This window comes from Carica papaya, chromosome 7 (genome assembly GCF_054855325.1).
Source record: "Carica papaya isolate Zhongbai chromosome 7, ASM5485532v1, whole genome shotgun sequence".
NCBI lineage: Eukaryota > Viridiplantae > Streptophyta > Magnoliopsida > Brassicales > Caricaceae > Carica > Carica papaya.
In genome coordinates, this window is record NC_142315.1 from 7,507,428 (window position 1) to 7,529,253 (window position 21,826).

A 21,826-nucleotide genomic window follows, 5' to 3' on the forward strand; every position below is an offset into this window, starting at 1 on the left:
CGCCCTGCAAATACCAAATCAACGGGAACCGATGTTGTAATGACCAAACTGCCCTTATCGGTGAATACATATTCGTGTTAAATTTTGGGTTAAGCATTTACAACGAACGTTATGATATATGTTTTTTATAAAATAATATATTATTAACATGCAGTAGATTCTAATAATTAAATTTATATGAATTTATAATTAAAATAAAATAATTTTATATTTTTCAGCAAATAGGTATTACTTAATATAATATTAAATTAAGTGAAATTTATTTTTGATAAATAATTATAATCCATAATTTATATTTTCTTAAAAAAGGTATTTTCTGATTTTTTTAAAATAGTATAAAAGGAGAAGGTGCATTGAGAAAATAAAATTACTCTCAAATAAGTATCAAGGGTAATTTGGATTATCAACTAAATAAGGTAAATGATTAAAATTAAAATGAACTTAACTTTAAGCCGTTATTTATTTATTAATTTTTTTTTTCTTTTTGGCAACTCATTAGCTTGTGCTTTAGACATTTAGTAAATTGACACTCCTCAACTGCATGCATGGACACATAACAATAAAAAATTGAATTGTAACCGTATCTAAACCTTCATCCAGAGTTATGAACGAATGCGCATAATGTTATGACAAGATAATTAATAAAAATATTTCGCACAGTAAATTTTAAAATAATAAAAATATATTTCTTACATACTTAGTTAAAAATATTCAATATCCATGAGATATGTTTAAACTATAAAATAAATATTTACTAAAAATAAAATAATTAATACTAAGTATTATTCGAATTAAAATAAAAATTAAACGATCTCATAACAAGTCTCTTACTGTTCAGGAGTGGGACTCTGAATATCTTGATATGAAAAAGATGAATAATAAATATGTTGAGCTTAATATACTCAGTAAACATGTAATTACCAACAAATAATAAAGTAATTTGTCCAAATTGATATAAAATATAAAACTAGCGACGAAAAAAGTTAAAAATATTTTTTTCTTTAATTCAGAAAACATGTGGTATCTACGCCTTATTCATTTACCAAGTCTTCTAAATCAGTTTATTCAGTAAACATTCAGGATTTCTTATTTCAGTATCATAACTCAGGGTATAAACAGTTCAATAAATAACATAATTCAATATTCAGTATCACAATTTAAGTATAAGTAGTTCAGTAGATATTAATTTAGTATTTTAGTATTGTAATTTTACTCATAACTTCCTATTCATTTCTATAAATTTATATCTTATTAAAAATAGGTTCACCGTTGTAATGCTATTTCTGTCGGTATCAACGAGAGCAATAAGAATCCCCTCTACCACGTGAATATATTACAATTCATTTTACAGGTTGCAGTTTGCAGTACACAATATACAGTTCACATTTTACAGTACTTATAGCTTTGCTACATTTCGCTAAAATCTTATTCATGAGTAGGGTTCACTACAATCACACACTAAAAGGCTACACACAGACACCTCTATCAATGATACTGATTAAACAGGTTTTTCAAATCCTTTAATGTCTATTTATTTATTTTAACTCACTAATACATTTTTTATTTTATTATTTAATATATTTAATACTTATAACACACATACTGTAACGGCCCCGGAAATTTAGAATGGAATTTATATTCAAAAATATCAAATGCGGAAGCGAAGTCAAAATTTGAATAACATCCCTTACACCGAAAGCAAAAACGCGTTCACAAAATATAAAAGATTAAACTACCTAAAGGAGAAACTTGAAAGTAAAAACTACGAATGTGACTATTGAGTCCTTAGGCGTCCCCTTCGTCGTCCTCCTGCGGAAGCGGCTCGGGAACGATGTCCTCTTGATCTGAAATGATTAAATAAGGAATGAGCTACACTAGCCCAGTAAAGACATCACGATATCTCACCGTCACGGAGGTAAAGGTGGGTAGAACACACAAAAAGACCAATGGAGCATAATTTACAACAAATCCTTTTATCGATAATAAAACCTTTACCATTCACTTACCTCGGTGAAATTCATAAAACAATATATGAAAGCAATAACATCATCATCATCATGAAAACATATATATGAACTGTATAACATAATACTTATCACACTTTTCGTAATTCAATCGTTAACAACATATTTTCCTAATTTACTAGCCCACTAGTATCCATGGGGATCCATAAGGGTCCCGCTACCCGTTAATCCTTAACACTTGAAATCATATTCCAGGGCCGTCCCCATACCCCGTCCGGTATGGGCGCCAAACCATAAACCTCATTACCCCGTCCGGTATGAGGGTGAAACGGGCCGTCCCCATACCCCGTCCGGTATGGGCGCCAAAACAATAAACCTCATTACCCCGTCCGGTATGAGGGTGAAACGGGCCGTCCCCATACCCCGTCCGGTATGGGCGCCAAAACACATAAGATCTCCATACTCCGTCCGGTATGAGAGACCACAATCCCGGTAGGGTTCCCTACGGACCCGGTCCGTCCACCATCTCTCAGGATATCTAGTCAGGCTGAAAACATTATACAATTTCCATTCACATAATCTTTCATTCTCCTTTTTCCTCAGTCAGCATTATCAATCACATACAAACAAGCAAAACGATAATTTATGCCAAACAGACAACATATAGCATCAATATCCCGGTCATTCAATCCATAATCAATAAAACAGTAAAATATGCACACAAAACTATAAAATGAAAACATCGAACCTCATGCTGCATTTAAAATTGTAAAACAGGCCAAATAACAGTTAACCGACAAACACACTAGACTCGGGCTCCATTAGCGACCTTAAGCAATTTCACACATTCGTTGATTCATGAAAAACCGTTTTATCATTTATTGGACTTTAAAACCGTGATAGGAAATAGGGTGAGGGGTCCTTACTCGTTTCGGGGTCCGAACACGGCTTCACAGTGCGCTTGCAGGCTGTCCCTAAATTTCTCTGAATTTCCCTCGGGGAACTGAAACGCACTACTGGTACCTGCACGTGTTCCAAAAAAATCACAAATTAGGCCCAGGGCCCCTTTCGGCCCAAATCGCAACTCCGGCACGGCGGCGAGTCGCCTCGGGTTGGCTGTTTTCGGCCGTTTTCGGCCGAATTCGGCCACACTCGCATCGGTCCCTGCAAGAAAACAACCCTAGGGCCCTGGGGGGCCAAAAAATCACGAAAAAATGGAGCTTACTGGCGGCGGCGCTCTCGGGTGCGGCGGCTCTCCGGCGAGGTTCGTGTTTTGGTGATTCGGCTCCGGTCAACCTGTAGAGAAAAGAATGGTGATCACGGTGATATAAAAATTGCATCAAACGGAGGCCGGGAAGGGCCTCATCGGAGGCAAAAACCGAGAAGGGGCGCGGCGACGCCGCTGGGCTTCGGCCGTGTATTCCGGCCGTTTGGCCAGGATTTTGGCTCCAATTTGGCCACAGGAGGAATCAGCGTGGAAAAACGAGTCGGGGGTACGAAATTCACCTCGATCGGCGGTCGGAAGTTCCTCCGGTGCGGCGGCGGGTGGCGGCGGCCGGCTTCTGGTTCGTCTTCTCCGGCGAGCGGCAGGCGGCTAGGGTTTGTGGTCTGGTGTGGGGGTTCTATTTATAACCCCTTGCCTTTTGATCTCAGCCGTCCATTTGGTTTTAATCTGGGCCGTCCGTTTTTGATTAAATCTGGGCCATCCGTGCGTTTAAATCTGGGCCATCCGATCGCCCGCTTGATCTGGGCCGTCTGATCGCGCCCACGCGATCGCCAACGTGGCCCTTTTTTGAACGACGTAGTTTTGCCACGTGGCAGGTCCCGGTTGGCCGGGACTGCTGACCGGGCCTGCTGACGTGGCTGCTGACGTGGTTTTTTTTTTTTTTTTTGCCTCCTCCTTTTCGGGCGCTACAACTCTCCCCCCCCATAAAAAAATTTGGTCCCCAAATTTGCCTCATTACTTTTGATCAAACAGATGAGGATATTGGGCCCTAAATTCTGATTCCGGTTCCCAAGTCGCCTCCCTGGGCGTGTGGTTCTGCCAAATGACTTTTACAAATGATATTTTCCGGTTGCAGAGTATCCTGCTTTCTCGGTCCGTGATACTGACCGGTACTTCTTCATAAGACAAGTCCTCCCGGAGTGGAAGCGGTTCGTGAGCCAAGACATGAGAAGGGTCCGGATTGTACTTACGTAGCATAGATACACGAAACACATTATGAACCCGGGAGAGCTCAGGAGGCAGTGCAAGTCTGTAGGCAGTGGTACCAATCTTGTCTAAGATTTCAACGGGTCCAATATATCTGGGGTTTAATTTTCCCCTCCTGCCGAACCTACTAATTCCCTTGAAAGGGGTGACTTTAAGAAACACCCGGTCGCCTTTCTCAAAGGCCAGGTCTCTTCTTCGGGTATCGGCATAACTCTTCTGTCTACTCTAAGCTGTCTGGATGTTCTTCTTGATCTTAACTATCTTGGACGTGGTCTCTTCTACCAAATTCGGGCCAAACAATCTTCTATCGCCCACTTCTTCCTAACAGATCGGCGAGCTGCACGGACGCCCGTATAGCGCCTCGTATGGGGCCATGCCGATGCTTGCTTGGTAACTATTGTTGTAAGCAAACTCTATCAGGGGTAGGTGGTCGTCCCAATGGCCCCCGGAGTCAAGGACACAAGCTCGGAGCATATCCTCCAGCGTACGAATTGTCCTCTCTGATTGTCCATCGGTTTGGGGGTGGAAAGTAGTACTAAGAGACAGCTTTGTTCCCATAGCTTGCTGGAAACTATTCCAAAACCGAGAAGTGAATCTGGGATCCCTGTAGGATACCACTGTTACTGGAACTCCATGCAGTCTGACTACCTCCCGGATATACATTCTTGCCAACTTGTCCAAAGGATCAGTCATTCTGATGGCCAGGAAGTGGGAAGACTTAGTGAGTCGGTCAACAATTACCCATATAGCATCATGTCCCGATCGTGCCTTGGGTAGTCCCGATACGAAGTCCATGGTGATATGTTCCCACTTCCACTCTGGAATCGGTAAAGGCTGAAGTAACCCGCCCGGGCGTTGGTGTTCTGCTTTGACCTGCTGACATACCAAACACTTAGACACAAAGTCGGCTATATCTCTCTTCATCCCATTCCACCAGAACCGAGGTCGCATAGTTTGGTACATTTTCGTACTTCCTGGATGCATGGCGAACCTTGAGCTATGGGACTCTGTCATGATGTCTCTTCTTAACTCACTGTCATCTGGGACACACACTCTGTCCCTGAAACGAATCAATCCGTCGGCGGAGATCTGAAATTCTGAGCTCACTCCCTGTTCTGCACTCTTCTTGCGGGTTACTAGGGCGGGGTCGACTGACTGGGCTTCCTTTATTCTTTGGATTAACTCGGGTTGGACTGCTAGGTGGCCCAAACATGTGACTCTCTTCAGGTCTCGCAGGCGAACCTGCTGTATAGCCCCAATAGACCTACATTCTGAAACCATCAGATGGGCCAGGGTGCCTGCACTTTTCCTGCTGAGGGCATCGGCCACCACGTTGCCCTTACCTGGATGGTATAGGATGTCACAATCATAGTCCTTGAGGAGTTCCATCCACCTTCTCTGACGCATGTTGAGATCCTTCTGGGTGAAGATATGTTTCAAACTCTTATGATCAGTGAAGATCTGAAAGGTCTCTCCATACAAATAATGGCGCCAGGTTTTCAAGGCGTGTATGATGGCGACAAGCTCCAAGTCATGGGTAGGATAGTTCTTCTCATGATTCTTTAGCTGTCTAGACCCATATGGTATAACCTTTCCATGCTGCATTAGGACACAACCCAGGCCTAGATAGGAGGCATCACTATAAACTGTGTACCCTCCTGATCCACTCGGTAGAGTCAGCACTGGTGCAGTAGTCAGTCGCTTCTTCAACTCTGAAAAACTCCTCTCGCAGTTCTCATTCCATTCAAACCTTGCATTCTTCTTTGTGAGTCGGGTTAGAGGAGCTGCTAGACTAGAGAACCCTTCGACAAACCGGCGGTAATAACCTGTCATCCCTAGAAAACTGCGAATTTCCTTAACTGTTGTCAGCCTTTCCCAACCAAGTACCGCTTCAACCTTTTCGGGGTTCACCGACACCCCTTCCTTCGATATAACATGTCCTAGGAAGGCGGTTTGTTCGAGCCAAAATCCACACTTGCTCAACTTCGCATACAACTTCTTTTCCCTGAGTACCTGTAGAACTTGGGCAAGATGATGAGCATGTTCTTCCCTACTTTTTGAGTAGACTAAGATATCATCGATGAACATGATGACAAATTGGTCCAAGAATTCTCTGAAGATTCTGTTCATTAGATCCATAAAGATGGCCGGGGCGTTGGTTAGCCCAAACGGCATAACCAGGAACTCATAGTGTCCGTACCTGGTTCGGAATGCCGTCTTAGGGATGTCTTCTGCTCTCACTTTTACCTGATGGTAACCTGATCGTAGATCTATTTTAGAAAAGACCTGTGCACCCTGCAACTGATCGAAAAGGTCATCAATCCGGGGAAGAGGGTACTTGTTCTTAATTGTTACCTTGTTTATCCTTCTATAATCAATGCACAATCTCAACGTTCCATCCCCTTTCTTTGCAAAAGTAACCCCGGCACCCCATGGGGAAATGCTGTGTCTAATGAAGCCACTGTTTTATAGCTCAGTGATTTGTTTCCTTAGCTCTTCCATCTCGATGCGGCTCATTCGGTAAGGAGCTAGCGAGATGGGCTGGGTTCCTGACTGTAAGTCTATGGTGAACTCGACCTCTCTGTCCCCTGGTACACCGGGCAGTTCATCCGGAAATACGTCTGGAAAGTCTCGGACTACTGGAATCTCTTGGATACAAACTTCTTTCTTGGGTTTACCTAGTTAGGGAAAATACAATATCAAGGCACTGGGCATTAAGAAGAAAAGAATTTGTCATTGGAGAAAATCAGTACCGAATAATTTTATTAACTTGTAAATGGCTCCTCGTTGGGAGGATTAAATACAATCTTTTTATTAAAGCAGTCTATGGAGGCGTGATACGCCGCTAGCCAATCCATTCCTAGGATTACATCAAAATCTCCTGTGTCTAACCCTATCAGGTCTACCCTCAATTTCCTATTTGCTATCTCCACGGCACATGCCCTGTAGACAACCTCTCCTAGCAATGTCTCCCCCCCCAGCGGTAGATACAAACAATAATGAATCAAGTCTATCAGGTGATACACAAATTTTGGAAGCAAGAACATGTGAAATAAAAGAATGTGATGCACCAGTATCAAACAAAATATGAGCAATGTGGCCAGAGATAGTATACATACTATGTACCACGTCCGGGTCTGCGTCGGCATCCTTCTAGGTAAGGTTGTAAACTCTGCCCTGGATTGGAGGCCTCCCTTGATTCTGGTTCCTAGGGCACTCCCTCGCATAGTGCTGGGCACTGCCGCATAAGCGACAGGTGTTGTTGACGCGGTAGCAGGGTCGGTCCCCATGATCCCTGCCGCAGTACTGGCAGATCTTCCCACGTGCTGCCCCCATAGCCTGAGGAGGGGCCTGAATGGCAGGCCTGGGCCTCTTACTGGGTTGGACAGGCATGGTAGGCGCTGGCCTGCGGAGTGGGGCTGAGGGTCGGGAACTTCCCGCTAGCTGAGGGCGGGTGTCGAAGCTCCTTTCTATGATCTGCGCCTTTGCCAGGACTGCCGAATATGTCTCGAGCTCCATCACCAATAAGTGTTGTCTGATCGCCGGGCTGAGGCCCCACTGGAATTTTCTGGCCTTTCGGCCCTCATCCAACAATGTCTCCGGGGCATGTCAGCCCAGCTCCAGGAACTTGCGGGCATACTCCGACACTGTCATATTACCCTGGACCAATTGAGCAAATTCCATTTCCTTTAAATGTTGGATGTGTTTAGGGAGATACTCCGCATGGAAGGCCGCTAGGAACTGCTCCCAAATAACTGGTACAGGCAGGGTGGCCCGCTTGAGCTCCCACCAGCGTACTGCTTCCCCTACCAGCATGTAGGAGGCAATGGCAGCCCTCTGCTCAGGAACTACTCCCAAGGTCTCAAAAGCTCTCTCAGTCTCTGCCAGCCAGTATTGGGCCTCTTCGAACGAGGATTCCCCTGAAAAAGTAGAAGGGTTCAGTCTCCTGTACCTCTCTATGAAGCCGGGGTCGATCAAGGAGGGAGCGGGGTCCCGAGGTAGAGGGACTGGGGCCGGCTGAGGGTGGACTGGGGGACCCTGTGGTGGCGCCTGCTGATGTGGTGGGGGCACTGGAATGTGCTGTGGCGGCACCTGTTGGTACTGTGGCTGTGGTACCGGATCGTACCGCGGCTGTGGTGCCGGGTGGTATCGTGGAGGAACAGGCTCCTGCCGGGGTGGCTCGGGATCGTCCTGCTGTAGCGGGGGCTCGACCTGCGCTAGCGGAGGAGGTCCCGGTAACTCCCTTCTCTCCTCTTGCCTTCGCTCGGCAGCTGTGAGAGCCTCCACCATCTCGAATAGTCTATCTAAATCCTCCCGAATTGAATTATCTGGGGCTGCTCGGTTTAGTGGGGGCCTTCCTCTCCTCATTCCTGTGTACCTGCATTCACAAGGAATGATTGGGTAACAATATATCGGTGAGTATTTCTCTAAGGCACATTAGTGTAAGGGATGGGTCCGAGGAAATGCGGCTCTGATACTAACTGAAACGGCCCCGGAAATTTAGAATGGAATTTATATTCAAAAATATCAAATGCGGAAGCGAAGTCAAAATTTGAATAACATCCCTTACACCGAAAGCAAAAACGCGTTCACAAAATATAAAAGATTAAACTACCTAAATGAGAAACTTGAAAGTAAAAACTACGAATGTGACTATTGAGTCCTTAGGCGTCCCCCTCGTCATCCTCCTGCGGAAGCGGCTCGGGAACGATGTCCTCTTGATATGAAATGATTAAATAAGGAATGAGCTACACTAGCCCAGTAAAGACATCACGATATCTCACCGTCACGGAGGTAAAGGTGGGTAGAAAACACAAAAAGACCAATGGAGCATAATTTACAACAAATCCTTTTATCGATAATAAAACCTTTACCATTCACTTACCTCGGTGAAATTCATAAAACAATATATGAAAGCAATAACATCATCATCATCATGAAAACATATATATGAACTGTATAACATAATACTTATCACACTTTTCGTAATTCAATCGTTAACAACATATTTTCCTAATTTACCAGCCCACTAGTATCCATGGGGATCCATAGGGGTCCCGCTACCCGTTAATCCTTAACACTTGAAATCATATTCCAGGGCCGTCCCCATACCCCGTCCGGTATGGGCGCCAAACCATAGACCTCATTACCCCGTCCGGTATGAGGGTGAAATGGGCCGTCCCCATACCCCGTCCAGTATGGGTGCCAAAATCATAAACCTTAATATCCCGTTCGGTATGAGGGTGAAACGGGCCGTCCCCATACCCCGTCCGGTATGGGTGCCAAAATACATAATGTCTCCATACCCCGTCCGATATAAGAGACCAAGTTCCCAGTAGGGTTCCCTACGGACCCGGTCTGCCCACCATCTCCCAGGATATCTAGTCAGGCTATCCACATTATCCATTTATCAATTCATATAACCTTTTCCCAATTTTTCTTGGTCTTAATTATCAAATCAAACATAAACATGTAAACCAGTAATGAACACCAAACAAACAACACTACATCGGGTTCACCATAATTCAAACCATAATAAATAAAACCATGATTCATGCATACAAAACCATAAAATAAACTCATCAAATACCATACTGCATTTAAAACTATAAAATAGATCAAACAACAACTGACCGACAATATATCAGATTCGGGCTCCATTGACAACCTTAATCAATTATACATATCTATTAAGTCATAAAATACCGTTTTATCATTTATTAGACTTTAATGTCGTGATAGAAAATAAGGTGAGAGATCTTTACTTATTTCGGGGTCTGAAATTGGCTCTACAATACGCCTACGGGCTGTCCCTAAATTCCCTGAATTTTTTTCAGAAAACTGAAACGCACTACTAGTACCTGCACATGTCCCAAAAAACTACAAATTAGACCCAGAGCCCCTTTTCGGCCAATATCAGAATTTCAGCACGGCGGTTCCGCCGTGCACCGGCGACGACACCGCCGCCCACAGCTGCGATCCGCATCGGGTTGGCCATTTTTTGCCAAATTCAGCCAAACTTGCATTCGTTCCTGCGATAAAACAACCTTAGGGCCCTCGGTGGGCCAAAAAAATCATGAAAAATCGAGACTTACCGGAGGCGGAGCTCTCGGGTGCAGTGGCTTCTCCGCCGTGAGTCGCAGTTTGATGTTTTGCTCCAGTCAACCTGTAGAGAAAAGGACGGTGATCACAGTGGTGTAAAAATTGCATCAAACGAAAACCAGAAAAGGCCTCATCGGAGGAAAAACTGAAGGAAGCTGCGGCGGCGCCGCTGGACTTCAGCAGTGATTTCCGGCCGATTGACCTGTAGTTTGGCTCCCATTTGGCCATAGGGGGATTCAGCTTCGAAAAACGAGCCAAGGGGAGAAAATTTACCTCGTTTGGCAGTCGAAAAACCCTCCGGTGTGGTGGCGGATGGCGGTGGCCGGCTCCTCTGGTGACTGGTTCTTCTTCTCTTGCGAGGGTATTGCCGGCTAGGGTTTGGGGTCGGGTGTGGGTGAGGTTATTTATAACATTCCCCTTTTAATCTCAACCATCCATCACGATTTAATATAGGCCGTCCGATCACGATTAAAATGGGAATAAATCTTGGCCGTCCATCGCGATGCGATCTGGACCGTTCGTGCGTGATTCAATCTGGGTCGTCCGTGCGCATGAGATCTGGGCCATCCACACACGTGAGATCTAGACCGTTCGATCGCGTGCACGCGGATCGCCCATGTGGTTCCGACCCGTGTGGCCTCCCGCGTCAATCTCCTTGCCACGCAGCGTGTTCTGGTTAATCAAGGCTGCTGATTGGACTGCTTACGTGACTGCTGATGTGGCAAAACTTTCCTAAATTGTATTTTGATCCCTGGTTTCCGATTTTCTTTTCAAAAATACCACAGAATCAAAATTTTCACCATTTTTTCCCAAAATTAATTTCAATTAAATCCCAAAAATAATTTTACCCTATTTTATCATTATTTTTATTTTTATTTTTATTTTTATTTTTATTTTTATTAAATTAAATTAAATTAAAACCTTATAAATTAAATATTAAAAAAATTAAATAAAATTCTAATATATATTAAATAAATAAGAAAAAATAAAAATAATAAATTTGGTTTTACAACTCTCTCCCCCTTAAAGAAATTTGGTCCCCTAAATATGCCTCTTGCTCTTGGTTGAACAAATGGGGATACTGGGCTCTAAAATCTGATTCTAGCTCCTAGATAGCCTCCCTGGGCGTGTGGTTCTGCCACACGACCTTTACAAATGATATTTCCCGGTTGCGGAATATCCTGTTCTTTCGATCCGTGATACCGACTGGTATTTCTTCATAAGATAAGTCCTCTTAGAGTGAAAGCGGTTCATGAGCCAAGACATGAGAGGGGTCCGGGTTGTACTTACGTAGCATGGATACGTGGAACACATTGTGGACGTTGGAAAGCTCTGGAGGCAGTGCTAGCCTGCAGGCAGCAATACCAATCCTATCTAAGATTTTAAAAGGTCCAATAAATCGGGGGTTCAATTTTTCCCTCCTGCCGAACATATTAATTCCCTTGAAATGAGTGACCTTAAGGAACACCCGGTCGCCTTTTTCAAACACTAGATCTCTCATTCGGGTGTCCGCATAACTCTTTTGCCTACTCTAAGCTGTCTGAATGTTCTTTCTGATTTTAACTATTTTAGACGTGGTCTCCTCTACCAACTCCGGGCCGAACAATCTTCTATCACCCACTTCTTCCCAATAAATCGGTGATCTGCACGGGCGCCCATATAACGCCTCATATGGAGCCATGTCGATGCTTGCTTGGTAGCTGTTGTTGTAGGAAAACTCTATCAAGGGTAGATGGTTGTCCTAATGACCCCCGGAGTCAAGGACACATGCTCGGAGCATATCCTCAAGTGTACGAATTATCCTTTCTGATTGTCCACCAGTCTGAGGATGGAAGGAAGTACTGAGAGACAACCTTGTTCCCATGGCTTGCTGAAAGCTACTCCAAAACTGAGAAGTGAACCTAGGGTCCCTGTCGGATACTACTGTTACTAGAACTTCGTGCAATCTGACTATTTTTCGGATATACATTCTTGCCAACTTATCCAAGGGGTCGGTCATTCTGATGGTTAAGAAGTGGGAAGATTTGGTAAGTCGGTCAATGATTACCCAGATGGTGTCATGTCCTGAACGTGTCTTGGGTAATCCCGTTACGAAGTCCATGGTGATGTGTTCCCACTTTCACTCCGGAATCGGTAACAGCTGAAGTAGCCCACCTGGGCACTGATGCTCTGCCTTGACCTGCTAACATACTAAGCACTTGGATACAAAGTCGGCTATCTCTCTCTTCATCCCATTCCACCAAAATCGGGGTTGCATACCTTGGTACATTTTGGTGCTTCCTGGATGCAAGGCAAACTTCGAGCTATGGGACTCTGTCATGATATCTCTCTTTAACTCACTGTCATCTGAGACACACACTCTGTCTTGGAAACGGAGTAATCCATCGGCAGAGATTCGAAATTCTGAGCTCACTTCCTGTTCTGTATCCTTCTTGCGGGCTATCAGGGCTGGGTCGACTGACTGAGCTTCCCTTATTCTCTGGATTAACTCAGGCCGGATTGTCAGGCGGCCCAAACATGTGACTCTCCTCAAGTCCTAAAGTCGAACCTGTTATGTGGCCCTAATTTGCCTGTATTTTGAAACCATCAAATGGGCTAAGATACTTGCACTTTTCCTGCTGAGAGCATCTACTACCACGTTGCCCTTACCCCGATGGTATAAGATATCACAATCATAGTTTTTAAGGAATTCCATCCACCTTCTTTGACGCATGTTGAGATCCTTCTGAGTGAATATGTGTTTCAAACTCTTATGATCGGTATAGATCTGAAAGGTCTCTCCGTATAAGTAGTGACGCCAGGTTTTCAAGGCGTGTATGATTGCGGCAAGCTCCAAGTCATGGGTGGGATAATTCTTCTCATGATTCTTTAACTGTCTGGACCCATATGCTATGACCTTTTCATGCTACATCAGGACACAACCCAGACCTACATAGGAGGCATCACTATAAACTGTATATCCCCCTGATCCACTCGGTAAAGCCAGTACGGGTGCAGTAGTCAGCCGCTTCTTTAATTCTAAAAAACTTCTTTTGCAGTCCTCATTCCACTCAAATTTAGCATTCTTCTTTGTGAGTCGGGTTAGAGGAGCTGCTAGGCTGGAGAATCCCTCAACAAACCTGCGGTAATAACCTGCCATCCTTAGGAAACTCTGGATTTTCTTAACTGATGTCAACTTCTCCAAGCCAAGTACCGCTTTAACCTTTTCGGGATTCACTGATACTCCTTCCTTCGATATAATGTGTCCTAGGAATGCGGTCTGCTCAAGCCAGAATCTACACTTACTCAACTTTGTGTATAACTTCTTATTTATGAGGACCTGCAAAACTTGGGCAAGATGGTGAGCATGTTCTTCTCCGCTTTTTGAGTAGACTAAGATGTCATCGATGAATACGATAACAAACTGATCCAAGAACTCTCTGAAGACTCTATTCATCATATCTATAAAGATTGCCAGGGTATTGGTTAGCCCAAATGGCATGACCAGGAACTCATAGTGTTCGTACCTGGTTCGAAAGGCTGTATTGAGGATGTCTTCTGTTATTATCTTCACCTGATGGTAACCTGACCGCATGTCTATTTTAGAGAAGACCTGTGCACCCTGCAACTGATCGAAGATGTCATAAATTCTGGGAAGATGATATTTTTTCTTGATCGTAACCTTATTCAATCCTCTGTAATCAATACACAGTCTCAACGTTCCATCTCCCTTCCTTGCAAAAGTGACTCCGGCACCCCAAGGGGACACATTGTGTCTAATAAAACCACTGTCTTGAAATTCAGTGATATGTTTCCTCAGCTCTTCCATCTCAATGCGGCTCATGCGGTAAAGAGCAACAGAAATGGGTTGGGTGCCTGGCTGTAAGTCTATAATGAACTCGACTTCCCTGTCCACTGGCAGTCTGGGTAGTTCGTCTGGAAACACATCTGGAAAGTATCGGACTACCAGAATCTCTTGGATACAAATTTCTGTCTTTAACTTGCCTAGTTAGAGAAAATAGCAAGATTAAGGTACTAAAAAATTAAGAAAACTTACCATCAAAGAATAAGTACTAAATGATTTTATTAATTTGTAAATGGCTCCTCATTGGGAGGATTAAATACAACCTTCTTGTTAAAGCAATCTGAAATGGTTAAGTAAGGAATGAGCTACACTAGCCCAGTAAAGACATCACACTATCTCACTGCCACAGAAGTAAAGGTTGGTAGAAAACAAAAAGGACCAATGGAGCATAATTTGTAACAAACTCATTTATTAATGAATAAAAACCTTTACTGTCCACTTACCTTGGTAAGACTCATGAAAATAACATATGAAAACAATAACATTATAACTATCATAAAATTATATACACTTTGTAACATAACACATGATTATACTTTTGCACTTCAATAATCAGACAATAAATTTCCTCTTTTTTTTTTACCAGCCTACTAGTATCCATGGGGATCCATAGGGGGTCCCCGCTACATGTGAACCATTAACATTAATAATTTGATTTTAGGGCCGTCCTATACCCCGTCCGGTATGGGCGCCAAAACCATGGAACTCAATGCCCCGTCTGGTATAAGGGTGAAACGGGCCGTTCCCATACCCCGTCCGGTATGGGCGCCAAAACCATAAACCTCAATACCCCGTCCGGTATGAGGGTGAAACGGGCCGTCCCCATACTCCGTCCGGTATGAGTGCCAAAACACATAAGGTCTCCATACCCCGTCCGATATAAGAAACCACGTTCCCGGTAGGGTTCCCTACGGACTCGGTCCGTCCACCATCTCCCAGAATATCTAGTCAGGCTGTCCACATTATCCATTTATCAATTCACATAACCTTTTTTTCATTTTTTTTAGTCTCAATTATCAAATCAAACATAAACATGTAAACCAATAATGAACACGAAACAAACAACACCACATCGGGTTTACCATAATTCAAACCATAATAAATGAAACCATGATTCATGGATACAAAACCATAAAATAAACTCATCAGATACCATACTACATTTAAAACTATAAAATAGATCAAACAACAACTGACCGATAATATATCAGATTCGGGCTCCATTGGCAACCTTAATCAATTATACATATCTATTAAGTCATAAAATACTGTTTTATCATTTATTAGGCTTTAATGTCGTGATAGGAAATAGGGTGAGAGATCCTTACTTATTTCAGGATCTGAAATCGGCTCTACAATGCGCCTACGGGCTGCCCCTAAATTCCCTAAATTTTCTTCGGAAAACTAAAACGCACTGCCGGTACCTGCATATGTCCCAAAAAACCACAAATCAGACGCATGGCCCCTTTTCGGCCAATATCAGAATTTCGGCACGGCGGCTCTGCTGTGCTCCGGCGACGGCACCGCCGCCTGCGGCGGCGATCCACTCCGGGTTGGTCGATTTTGGCCGAATTCAGCTAAACTTGCGTTGGTTCCTACGATAAAACAATCCTAGGGCCCTCGGTGAGCAAAAAAAATCACGAATAACTGAGACTTACCGGAGGCAGAGCTCTCGAGTGCGGCGGCTTCCCCGGCACGAGTAGCAGTTTGATATTTTACTTCGGTCAACCTGTAGAAAAAAGGACGGTGATCACAGTGGTATAAAAATTGCATCAAACGAGAACCGGAAAGGGCCTCATCGGAGGCAAAAACCGAAGGAAGCCCTGGCGGCGCCGATGGACTTCGGCGGTGTTTTTCGGCCGATTGACCGATGGTTTGGCTCCGATTTGGCCATAGGGGGATTCAGCTTCGAAAAACGAGACAATGAGAGAAAATTTATCTCGTTTGGCAGTCGAAAAACCCTCCAGTGCGGTGGTGGGTGGCAGCGGCCGGCTCCTCCGGCGACTGGTTCTTCTTCTCCGGCGAGGGTACTGGCGGCTAGGGTTTGGGGTCGGGTGTGGGTGATGTTATTTATAACATTCCCTTTTAATCTCAGTCGTCCATCATGATTTAATCTGGGCCGTCCGATCGCGATTAAAATGAGAATAAATCTGGGCCGTCCGCACGCGTGAGATCTAGATCGTTCGATTGCGTGCACGCGGATCGCCCCCGTGGCTCCGTCTCGCGTGGCCTCCCGCGTCAGTCTCCTTGCCACGCGGCGTATTCTGGTTGGTCGGGGCTGCTAACTGGACTGCTTGCGTGGCTGCTGACGTGGCACAACTTTGCTAAATTACGTTTTGACCCCCCGATTTCTGATTTTATTTTCAAAAACACCCCCAAATTCAAATTTTCACCCCTTTTTTCCAAAATCAATTTCAATTAAATCCTAAAAATAATTTTACATATTTTATCATTATTATTTTATTTTTATTCAATTAAATTAAATTAAAACCTTATAAATTAAATATTAAAGAAATTAAACTAAAATTCTAATATATATTAAAATAAATAAGAAAAAATAAAAATAATAAATTGGGTGTTACATTTACCTTAAAGAATATCTTCATAAAAGTAGTTTTGAAGATGAAAAATAAAAAGATTCAAAAGTTATGACTTACAAGAAAGTATAAAACTTTTACTTAAAAGATTTAAATTTCTCTCTCTAAATTTATCATAAATAAGATTACTTACATCATTTTATAGTGTCGAAGTAAAACTTTATGGTTACTTATACATAAATATTACTTTATCCTTTTAAAAAAGTTAATTTTTTTTTTAAAAAATGTGTCATGTGCATCAATATGATGAAATGATCATCATATTATGGATCACATCAATTTTTTACTCATTTACACACAAAAAATGTTATATGTGATGAAAATATTACTATATCACAATTTTTATTATTTTTTCCGTAAAATAAAGTATTTTTGTTTTGCAAATTCGTCCAACTTAATTTGATTCCTAACATAATGTATAAAATTTTTTTAAAAAAATTCATACAACTTTGAAAAAGTTGTAGAATCATATTTAAAAATATTTTTTAAAATAAAAAAACATTAAGAATAAGTTTAGAAGCTTTAAATTCGATTTCTCAATATTCTTTAAAAATAAATCTTAAGTAAAATTGTATGCAAAACTTTACATGGAGTTGATGCAAGTAGAGACACTTGAACTTAACACCCCAAGTACTTGAACTTTATATATAATATATATATATATATATCATTATATATAAGTGGAGTAATCGCATGGAAGGGAGTAGAATGAAGTTCAACAAATGTAGAATTGACACCTAATCATCACGTGGGTATTATATACAAAGTTTACTTAATTATCATATTTTAGAACTTTAACTTATGATTGTGTCAATGCATAATGTTTTTTTCAAAAAAATAATAATAATAAAATTGACTTATAAAAAAATAATTATTATGAATAATAAGTTTTAGCGTAAAATTTAATTTAATCTTTTAAATTTAAGACATTATATTTATTTTATAAATTACAATCTCGTTGTTAATTAAATTAATTAATTATTCTCTCTATACCAAATGTGTTTTGTTTTGTCTTTCTCTTTAATTTTTTGCAGTCATAAAATTGATTAACATTTGAATTGCGAGAGTTACAAATTATAGAAAAAAAATACAAAGTCTCAAATTAGAAAATCTTCTATGGGAAGTAAAAAACAAGTTTTCCCGTACTACATTAAGCCTAGATAACAATGAAGCTTTTGTAATTTACCAAATAGTAAAAAAGAAATGTGTATTTGCAAAATGGCCCATAATCTTTCGAAAATTTACCATTTCTACTCAAATAAAACCCCACGACTGTAAGGGCAAAAGTTGAACCACTGATTCCAACAGCCATCCCGTCTCTTTGATCGCAGAAGGTTAGCGGCGACAGAAGCAAGGACCTTCCTTTCTCGTCGTCTCTTTGCCTTTATCAGCAAAGCACCTTAGGGTAAATCCGCTCTCTATTTCCTTCAACTTCTCTTTGTCGATTTATCGTCGTTAATAAATTTCTTCATTGTGAAGGCCATTACTTATCAGATCTGTCATTTTAACAGCTCGGTAATCTATGCGATTACGGCAAATAACTGTGAGAATTAGCCTTTTGGATTGGATTTCACATTTTCGTTTGATGTTCTTGTCGTTGCACTTCGATCTATTAAGAGGATTGCGTTTTTTTTTAACTAGGGTTTTAGCTTCATTTTAGAGTCTGTTCTTGATTCTTTTATTAGATTGGTGAAAATGTTGCCCGACCTGGGGAATACAAGGAGTCTGAATTTGCTATAATATTGTCAACATACTTGACTCTTCTGAGCTCTGATAGGATTAGCCCTTTTTATCTTGTGCCAGAATTATTCCGTTGTCAATGCTTTCAATGTTTTTCTTTTTTTAAATCTTCTATTCTGGTGCTAGGAACTAGTTTGGGTTGATGGCGTCCAAGTTGCATCAATTGCAATCCAAGGCCTGTCAAGCGTCAAAGTTTGTGGCCAAGCACGGCACTGCCTACTACAAGCAGTTGTTGGAGCAGAACAAGCAATATGTTCAGGAGCCCCCTACCGTTGAGAAATGCAACCTTTTGGCTAAGCAGTTGTTCTACACTCGCCTGGCAAGGTGGCTATCGCTCTTTCCTTTCTTGTTTCTTCGTGTCCTTGATTCCTCTGTGTTTGATCGTCACACTCTTGTGGTGGGAATTTGGATGTGCTCTGGAATTTTGTATCAGTGTAGTAGTCTTTGGTTTCTTTTTTGAACTTGATGAAGTTGATATTTAACTCTTCTTGCTGGAAGTTGTTTGTGTGTTTTATCCACGAGTTTTTTGAATTATAAATTTTGAGATGAGGGATAATGCTATTGGCTTCTAACTCTGGTTTCATGGAGTTAAAGTATATAACTAGCAGGATAATAATGTACTGTAGGATGATATTCACACAAACACGTCACACATGTATTCTAAATGCTATGAGAGAAAATGAGCAGGTAATATTTGTATTCTTTGTGCAAGTTTTTAAGCATCTGAAAGCTGTATTTGTGAAACTCAAGAGCATTATTTTGGCTACTCATGTGCCCGCCTGCAATTTCTAGATTTTGTAGTAATATCATTTCTTGATAGAAATCTTCTTCGAGGTGAGTTCATTTGAGTGGTTTTCTTGGAAACTGATTGTGTGACTTAGGAACAAAAAAATGTTTCCTCCATGTTTTGCCTAAGGGAGTTACCCTTCAAGTCCCTTGATGCTCCAATTTTAATTAATGCATTCTAACTTCTTGTCATCATTCATTTCATGAGCGTTTAAAGAATTTTTCTGTGAATCTCTTTTTCAATAATTTCACTTGTTTATTGTTTAGATAAGTCTCTTTTCCCCTTCTGCATTATCTGAGACTTTTTAAACACATTAAGTGCTATTCATTTTGGAATTCGGCAGGAGAAGATTTTTAATAGCGTGATTGATACTAATTTGCTGGTAGCGTGATCGAAATCACTGTGCCAGATATCTTTATCTGCCTTTACTTCAGTTATTTTCTGGACAAAAGCCCTTGGAAAAGCATATACATATATATATATATGTGTGTGTGTGTGTCCTGTTAGCAAGTTGAATATGAATATTATTTTTTCTAAGTGCCATCTAGGCTGAAGCCCCTGATACTCCATTAGCTGTAATGGTTGATTCTATTATCGGAGTGTGGTTTTTGTACTGTTGTTTTCCATGTTTCACTCGCATAGAGTGGATTAGGAACAAGAAGCTTGACTTTCTTGACACTGAACTTCCAAAGTGATATGTTACTTGGGAATAAAGTTTTTTATTTCGTTCAAAACCAAAAAATAAAGATACAGTAAGAGCACATGCTAGGTTTAGTCATTTCCCTAAAAAGATGACTTACTACTAAGTGATGCAGTTGGAATGTTTCTCTTTCTTAACTTTTTTCTTTGACAACCATTTGGTAAAAATATACTGGTCTTGCTTTTTATGTTAATTTTGGTGTTTGAGATTACCAAGTAGTTTATGTTGGAAGTAAGAGCACATGCTAGGTTTAGTCATTTCCCTAAAAAGATGACTTACTACTAAGTGACGCGGTTGGAATATTTCTCTTTCTTACCTTTTTTCTTTGACAAACATTTGGTAAAAATATACTGGTGCTTGCTTTTTTATGTTAATTTTGGTATTTGAGATTACCAAGTAGTTTATGTTGGAAGGCATCAGTTGTACAGTCTAAATGTACGCAGTCTATTAACTTAACTCCCCTGCTTACAGTATTCCTGGTCGGCGCGAGTCATTCTGGAAGGAACTTGATTATGTCAAGAATTTGTGGAAGAACAGGCAAGAGCTGAAGGTTGAGGATGCTGGCATTGCCGCATTGTTTGGGCTGGAGTGCTTTGCATGGTTTTGTGCCGGTGAGATTGTGGGAAGGGGCTTTACCTTTACTGGTTACTATCCTTGAGCAAAGTCTATGAAGAGTGTCCTTCACGGGATTGAATATGTAAACTTCAGCCGTATCTGCAAGTCTCGGCTACTTCACAAGCAATTTTTTTTCTCTTCAGTTTTGATGCTGAGAAATCAGTGGATAACTTTGATAGCCTCAATAATTTTCTCATCTCATGTGTTTAGGTTGATGAACCTGGCTGTTACGACCATCGGGAGTTACTGATACTCATGATTGATAAATTGTGCTAGTTAATTAGTCGGATCACTGTTTGGCATTTCAAACCCGTACTCGATTTTTTTTTTTGTTTTTTCCAGTAGCATCGTTTACAATTTCTGAAGAGGTTAATAATTTGGAGCTGGATTTTGGATTGTCAAAAGTGGATCATGCCAAGGTTGATTTTAGGGTGTGTTTGTGATAACAATACAGCTGGATTTTGCAGGTCATAGCTGGATTTTTGAACAGACATCCCTTAACCTCTTGATAGAAAGTTCCTTGTGGTGAAGAAATTTAGAAGTGAAATAAAATTTATTTGTAAATTTGTACTTATTTTGTTATAGAGAATAATATTTTTTGATGACAAAATATTTAGATCATGAAAGAATTGAATGTTTATTGAAATTGATAGGAAATTAGAGAAATTTTTAAAATTTTATTAAAATTGATAAGAGTTTTTAGAATGTGTTACTTTAATTTTTTGACAGTTCAACGATACTTGGGCTGGAGTTTGAGGCCCAAAAACGTTGGTTGGATTTGTAGGGCAGCATCTTTTTAATTTTTGATCACACAACATTTTTATTTATTTTTTCATATTCTATTTTCTATATAATTTAAAAGTTATAGAAATTAAGAATCAACATTAATAAATTTAATAGAACTTATTATTTTATTTGGTCATAGTCTAAAAATGAAATTAGTAATTCTTCATAAAAAAATATTAATAATACACTTCAAATAATAATTTCATTTAACTACTATATAAAAAACAATATAAGTATTATTTATGCGAACAAATATTTTAAATAAGTAAGAAAATTTTCAAGGAAAATATGAAAGAATTATTACCTTTAAATAAAATCAAATCTTGAAGTGGAATAAAACAATTATATATATATATATATGTTATCTACAACAAATTAATATATTTGTTGAAAAGAAAAACAATAATACAAGTTAACATCTTGAAAGCTTAAATTACATTTTTATAGTATGTTATACCTTAATTTTCAGAAGAAAATCT

General features: G+C 40.8%; 1 protein-coding gene across 1 annotated transcript; it reads left to right on the top strand.

Annotated features, from left to right (window-relative positions):
- Window positions 1-17,965: 17,965 nt before the first annotated feature.
- On the top strand, window positions 17,966-20,870 carry LOC110815310 (Mitochondrial ATP synthase subunit G protein). The gene is made up of 3 exons (XM_022043042.2): window positions 17,966-18,124; window positions 18,586-18,783; window positions 20,418-20,870. The coding sequence occupies exons 2-3, from the start codon at window positions 18,602-18,604 to the stop codon at window positions 20,602-20,604; spliced, it is 369 nt and encodes a 122-aa protein (XP_021898734.1). The 5' UTR covers window positions 17,966-18,124; window positions 18,586-18,601; the 3' UTR covers window positions 20,605-20,870.
- Window positions 20,871-21,826: the final 956 nt, after the last annotated feature.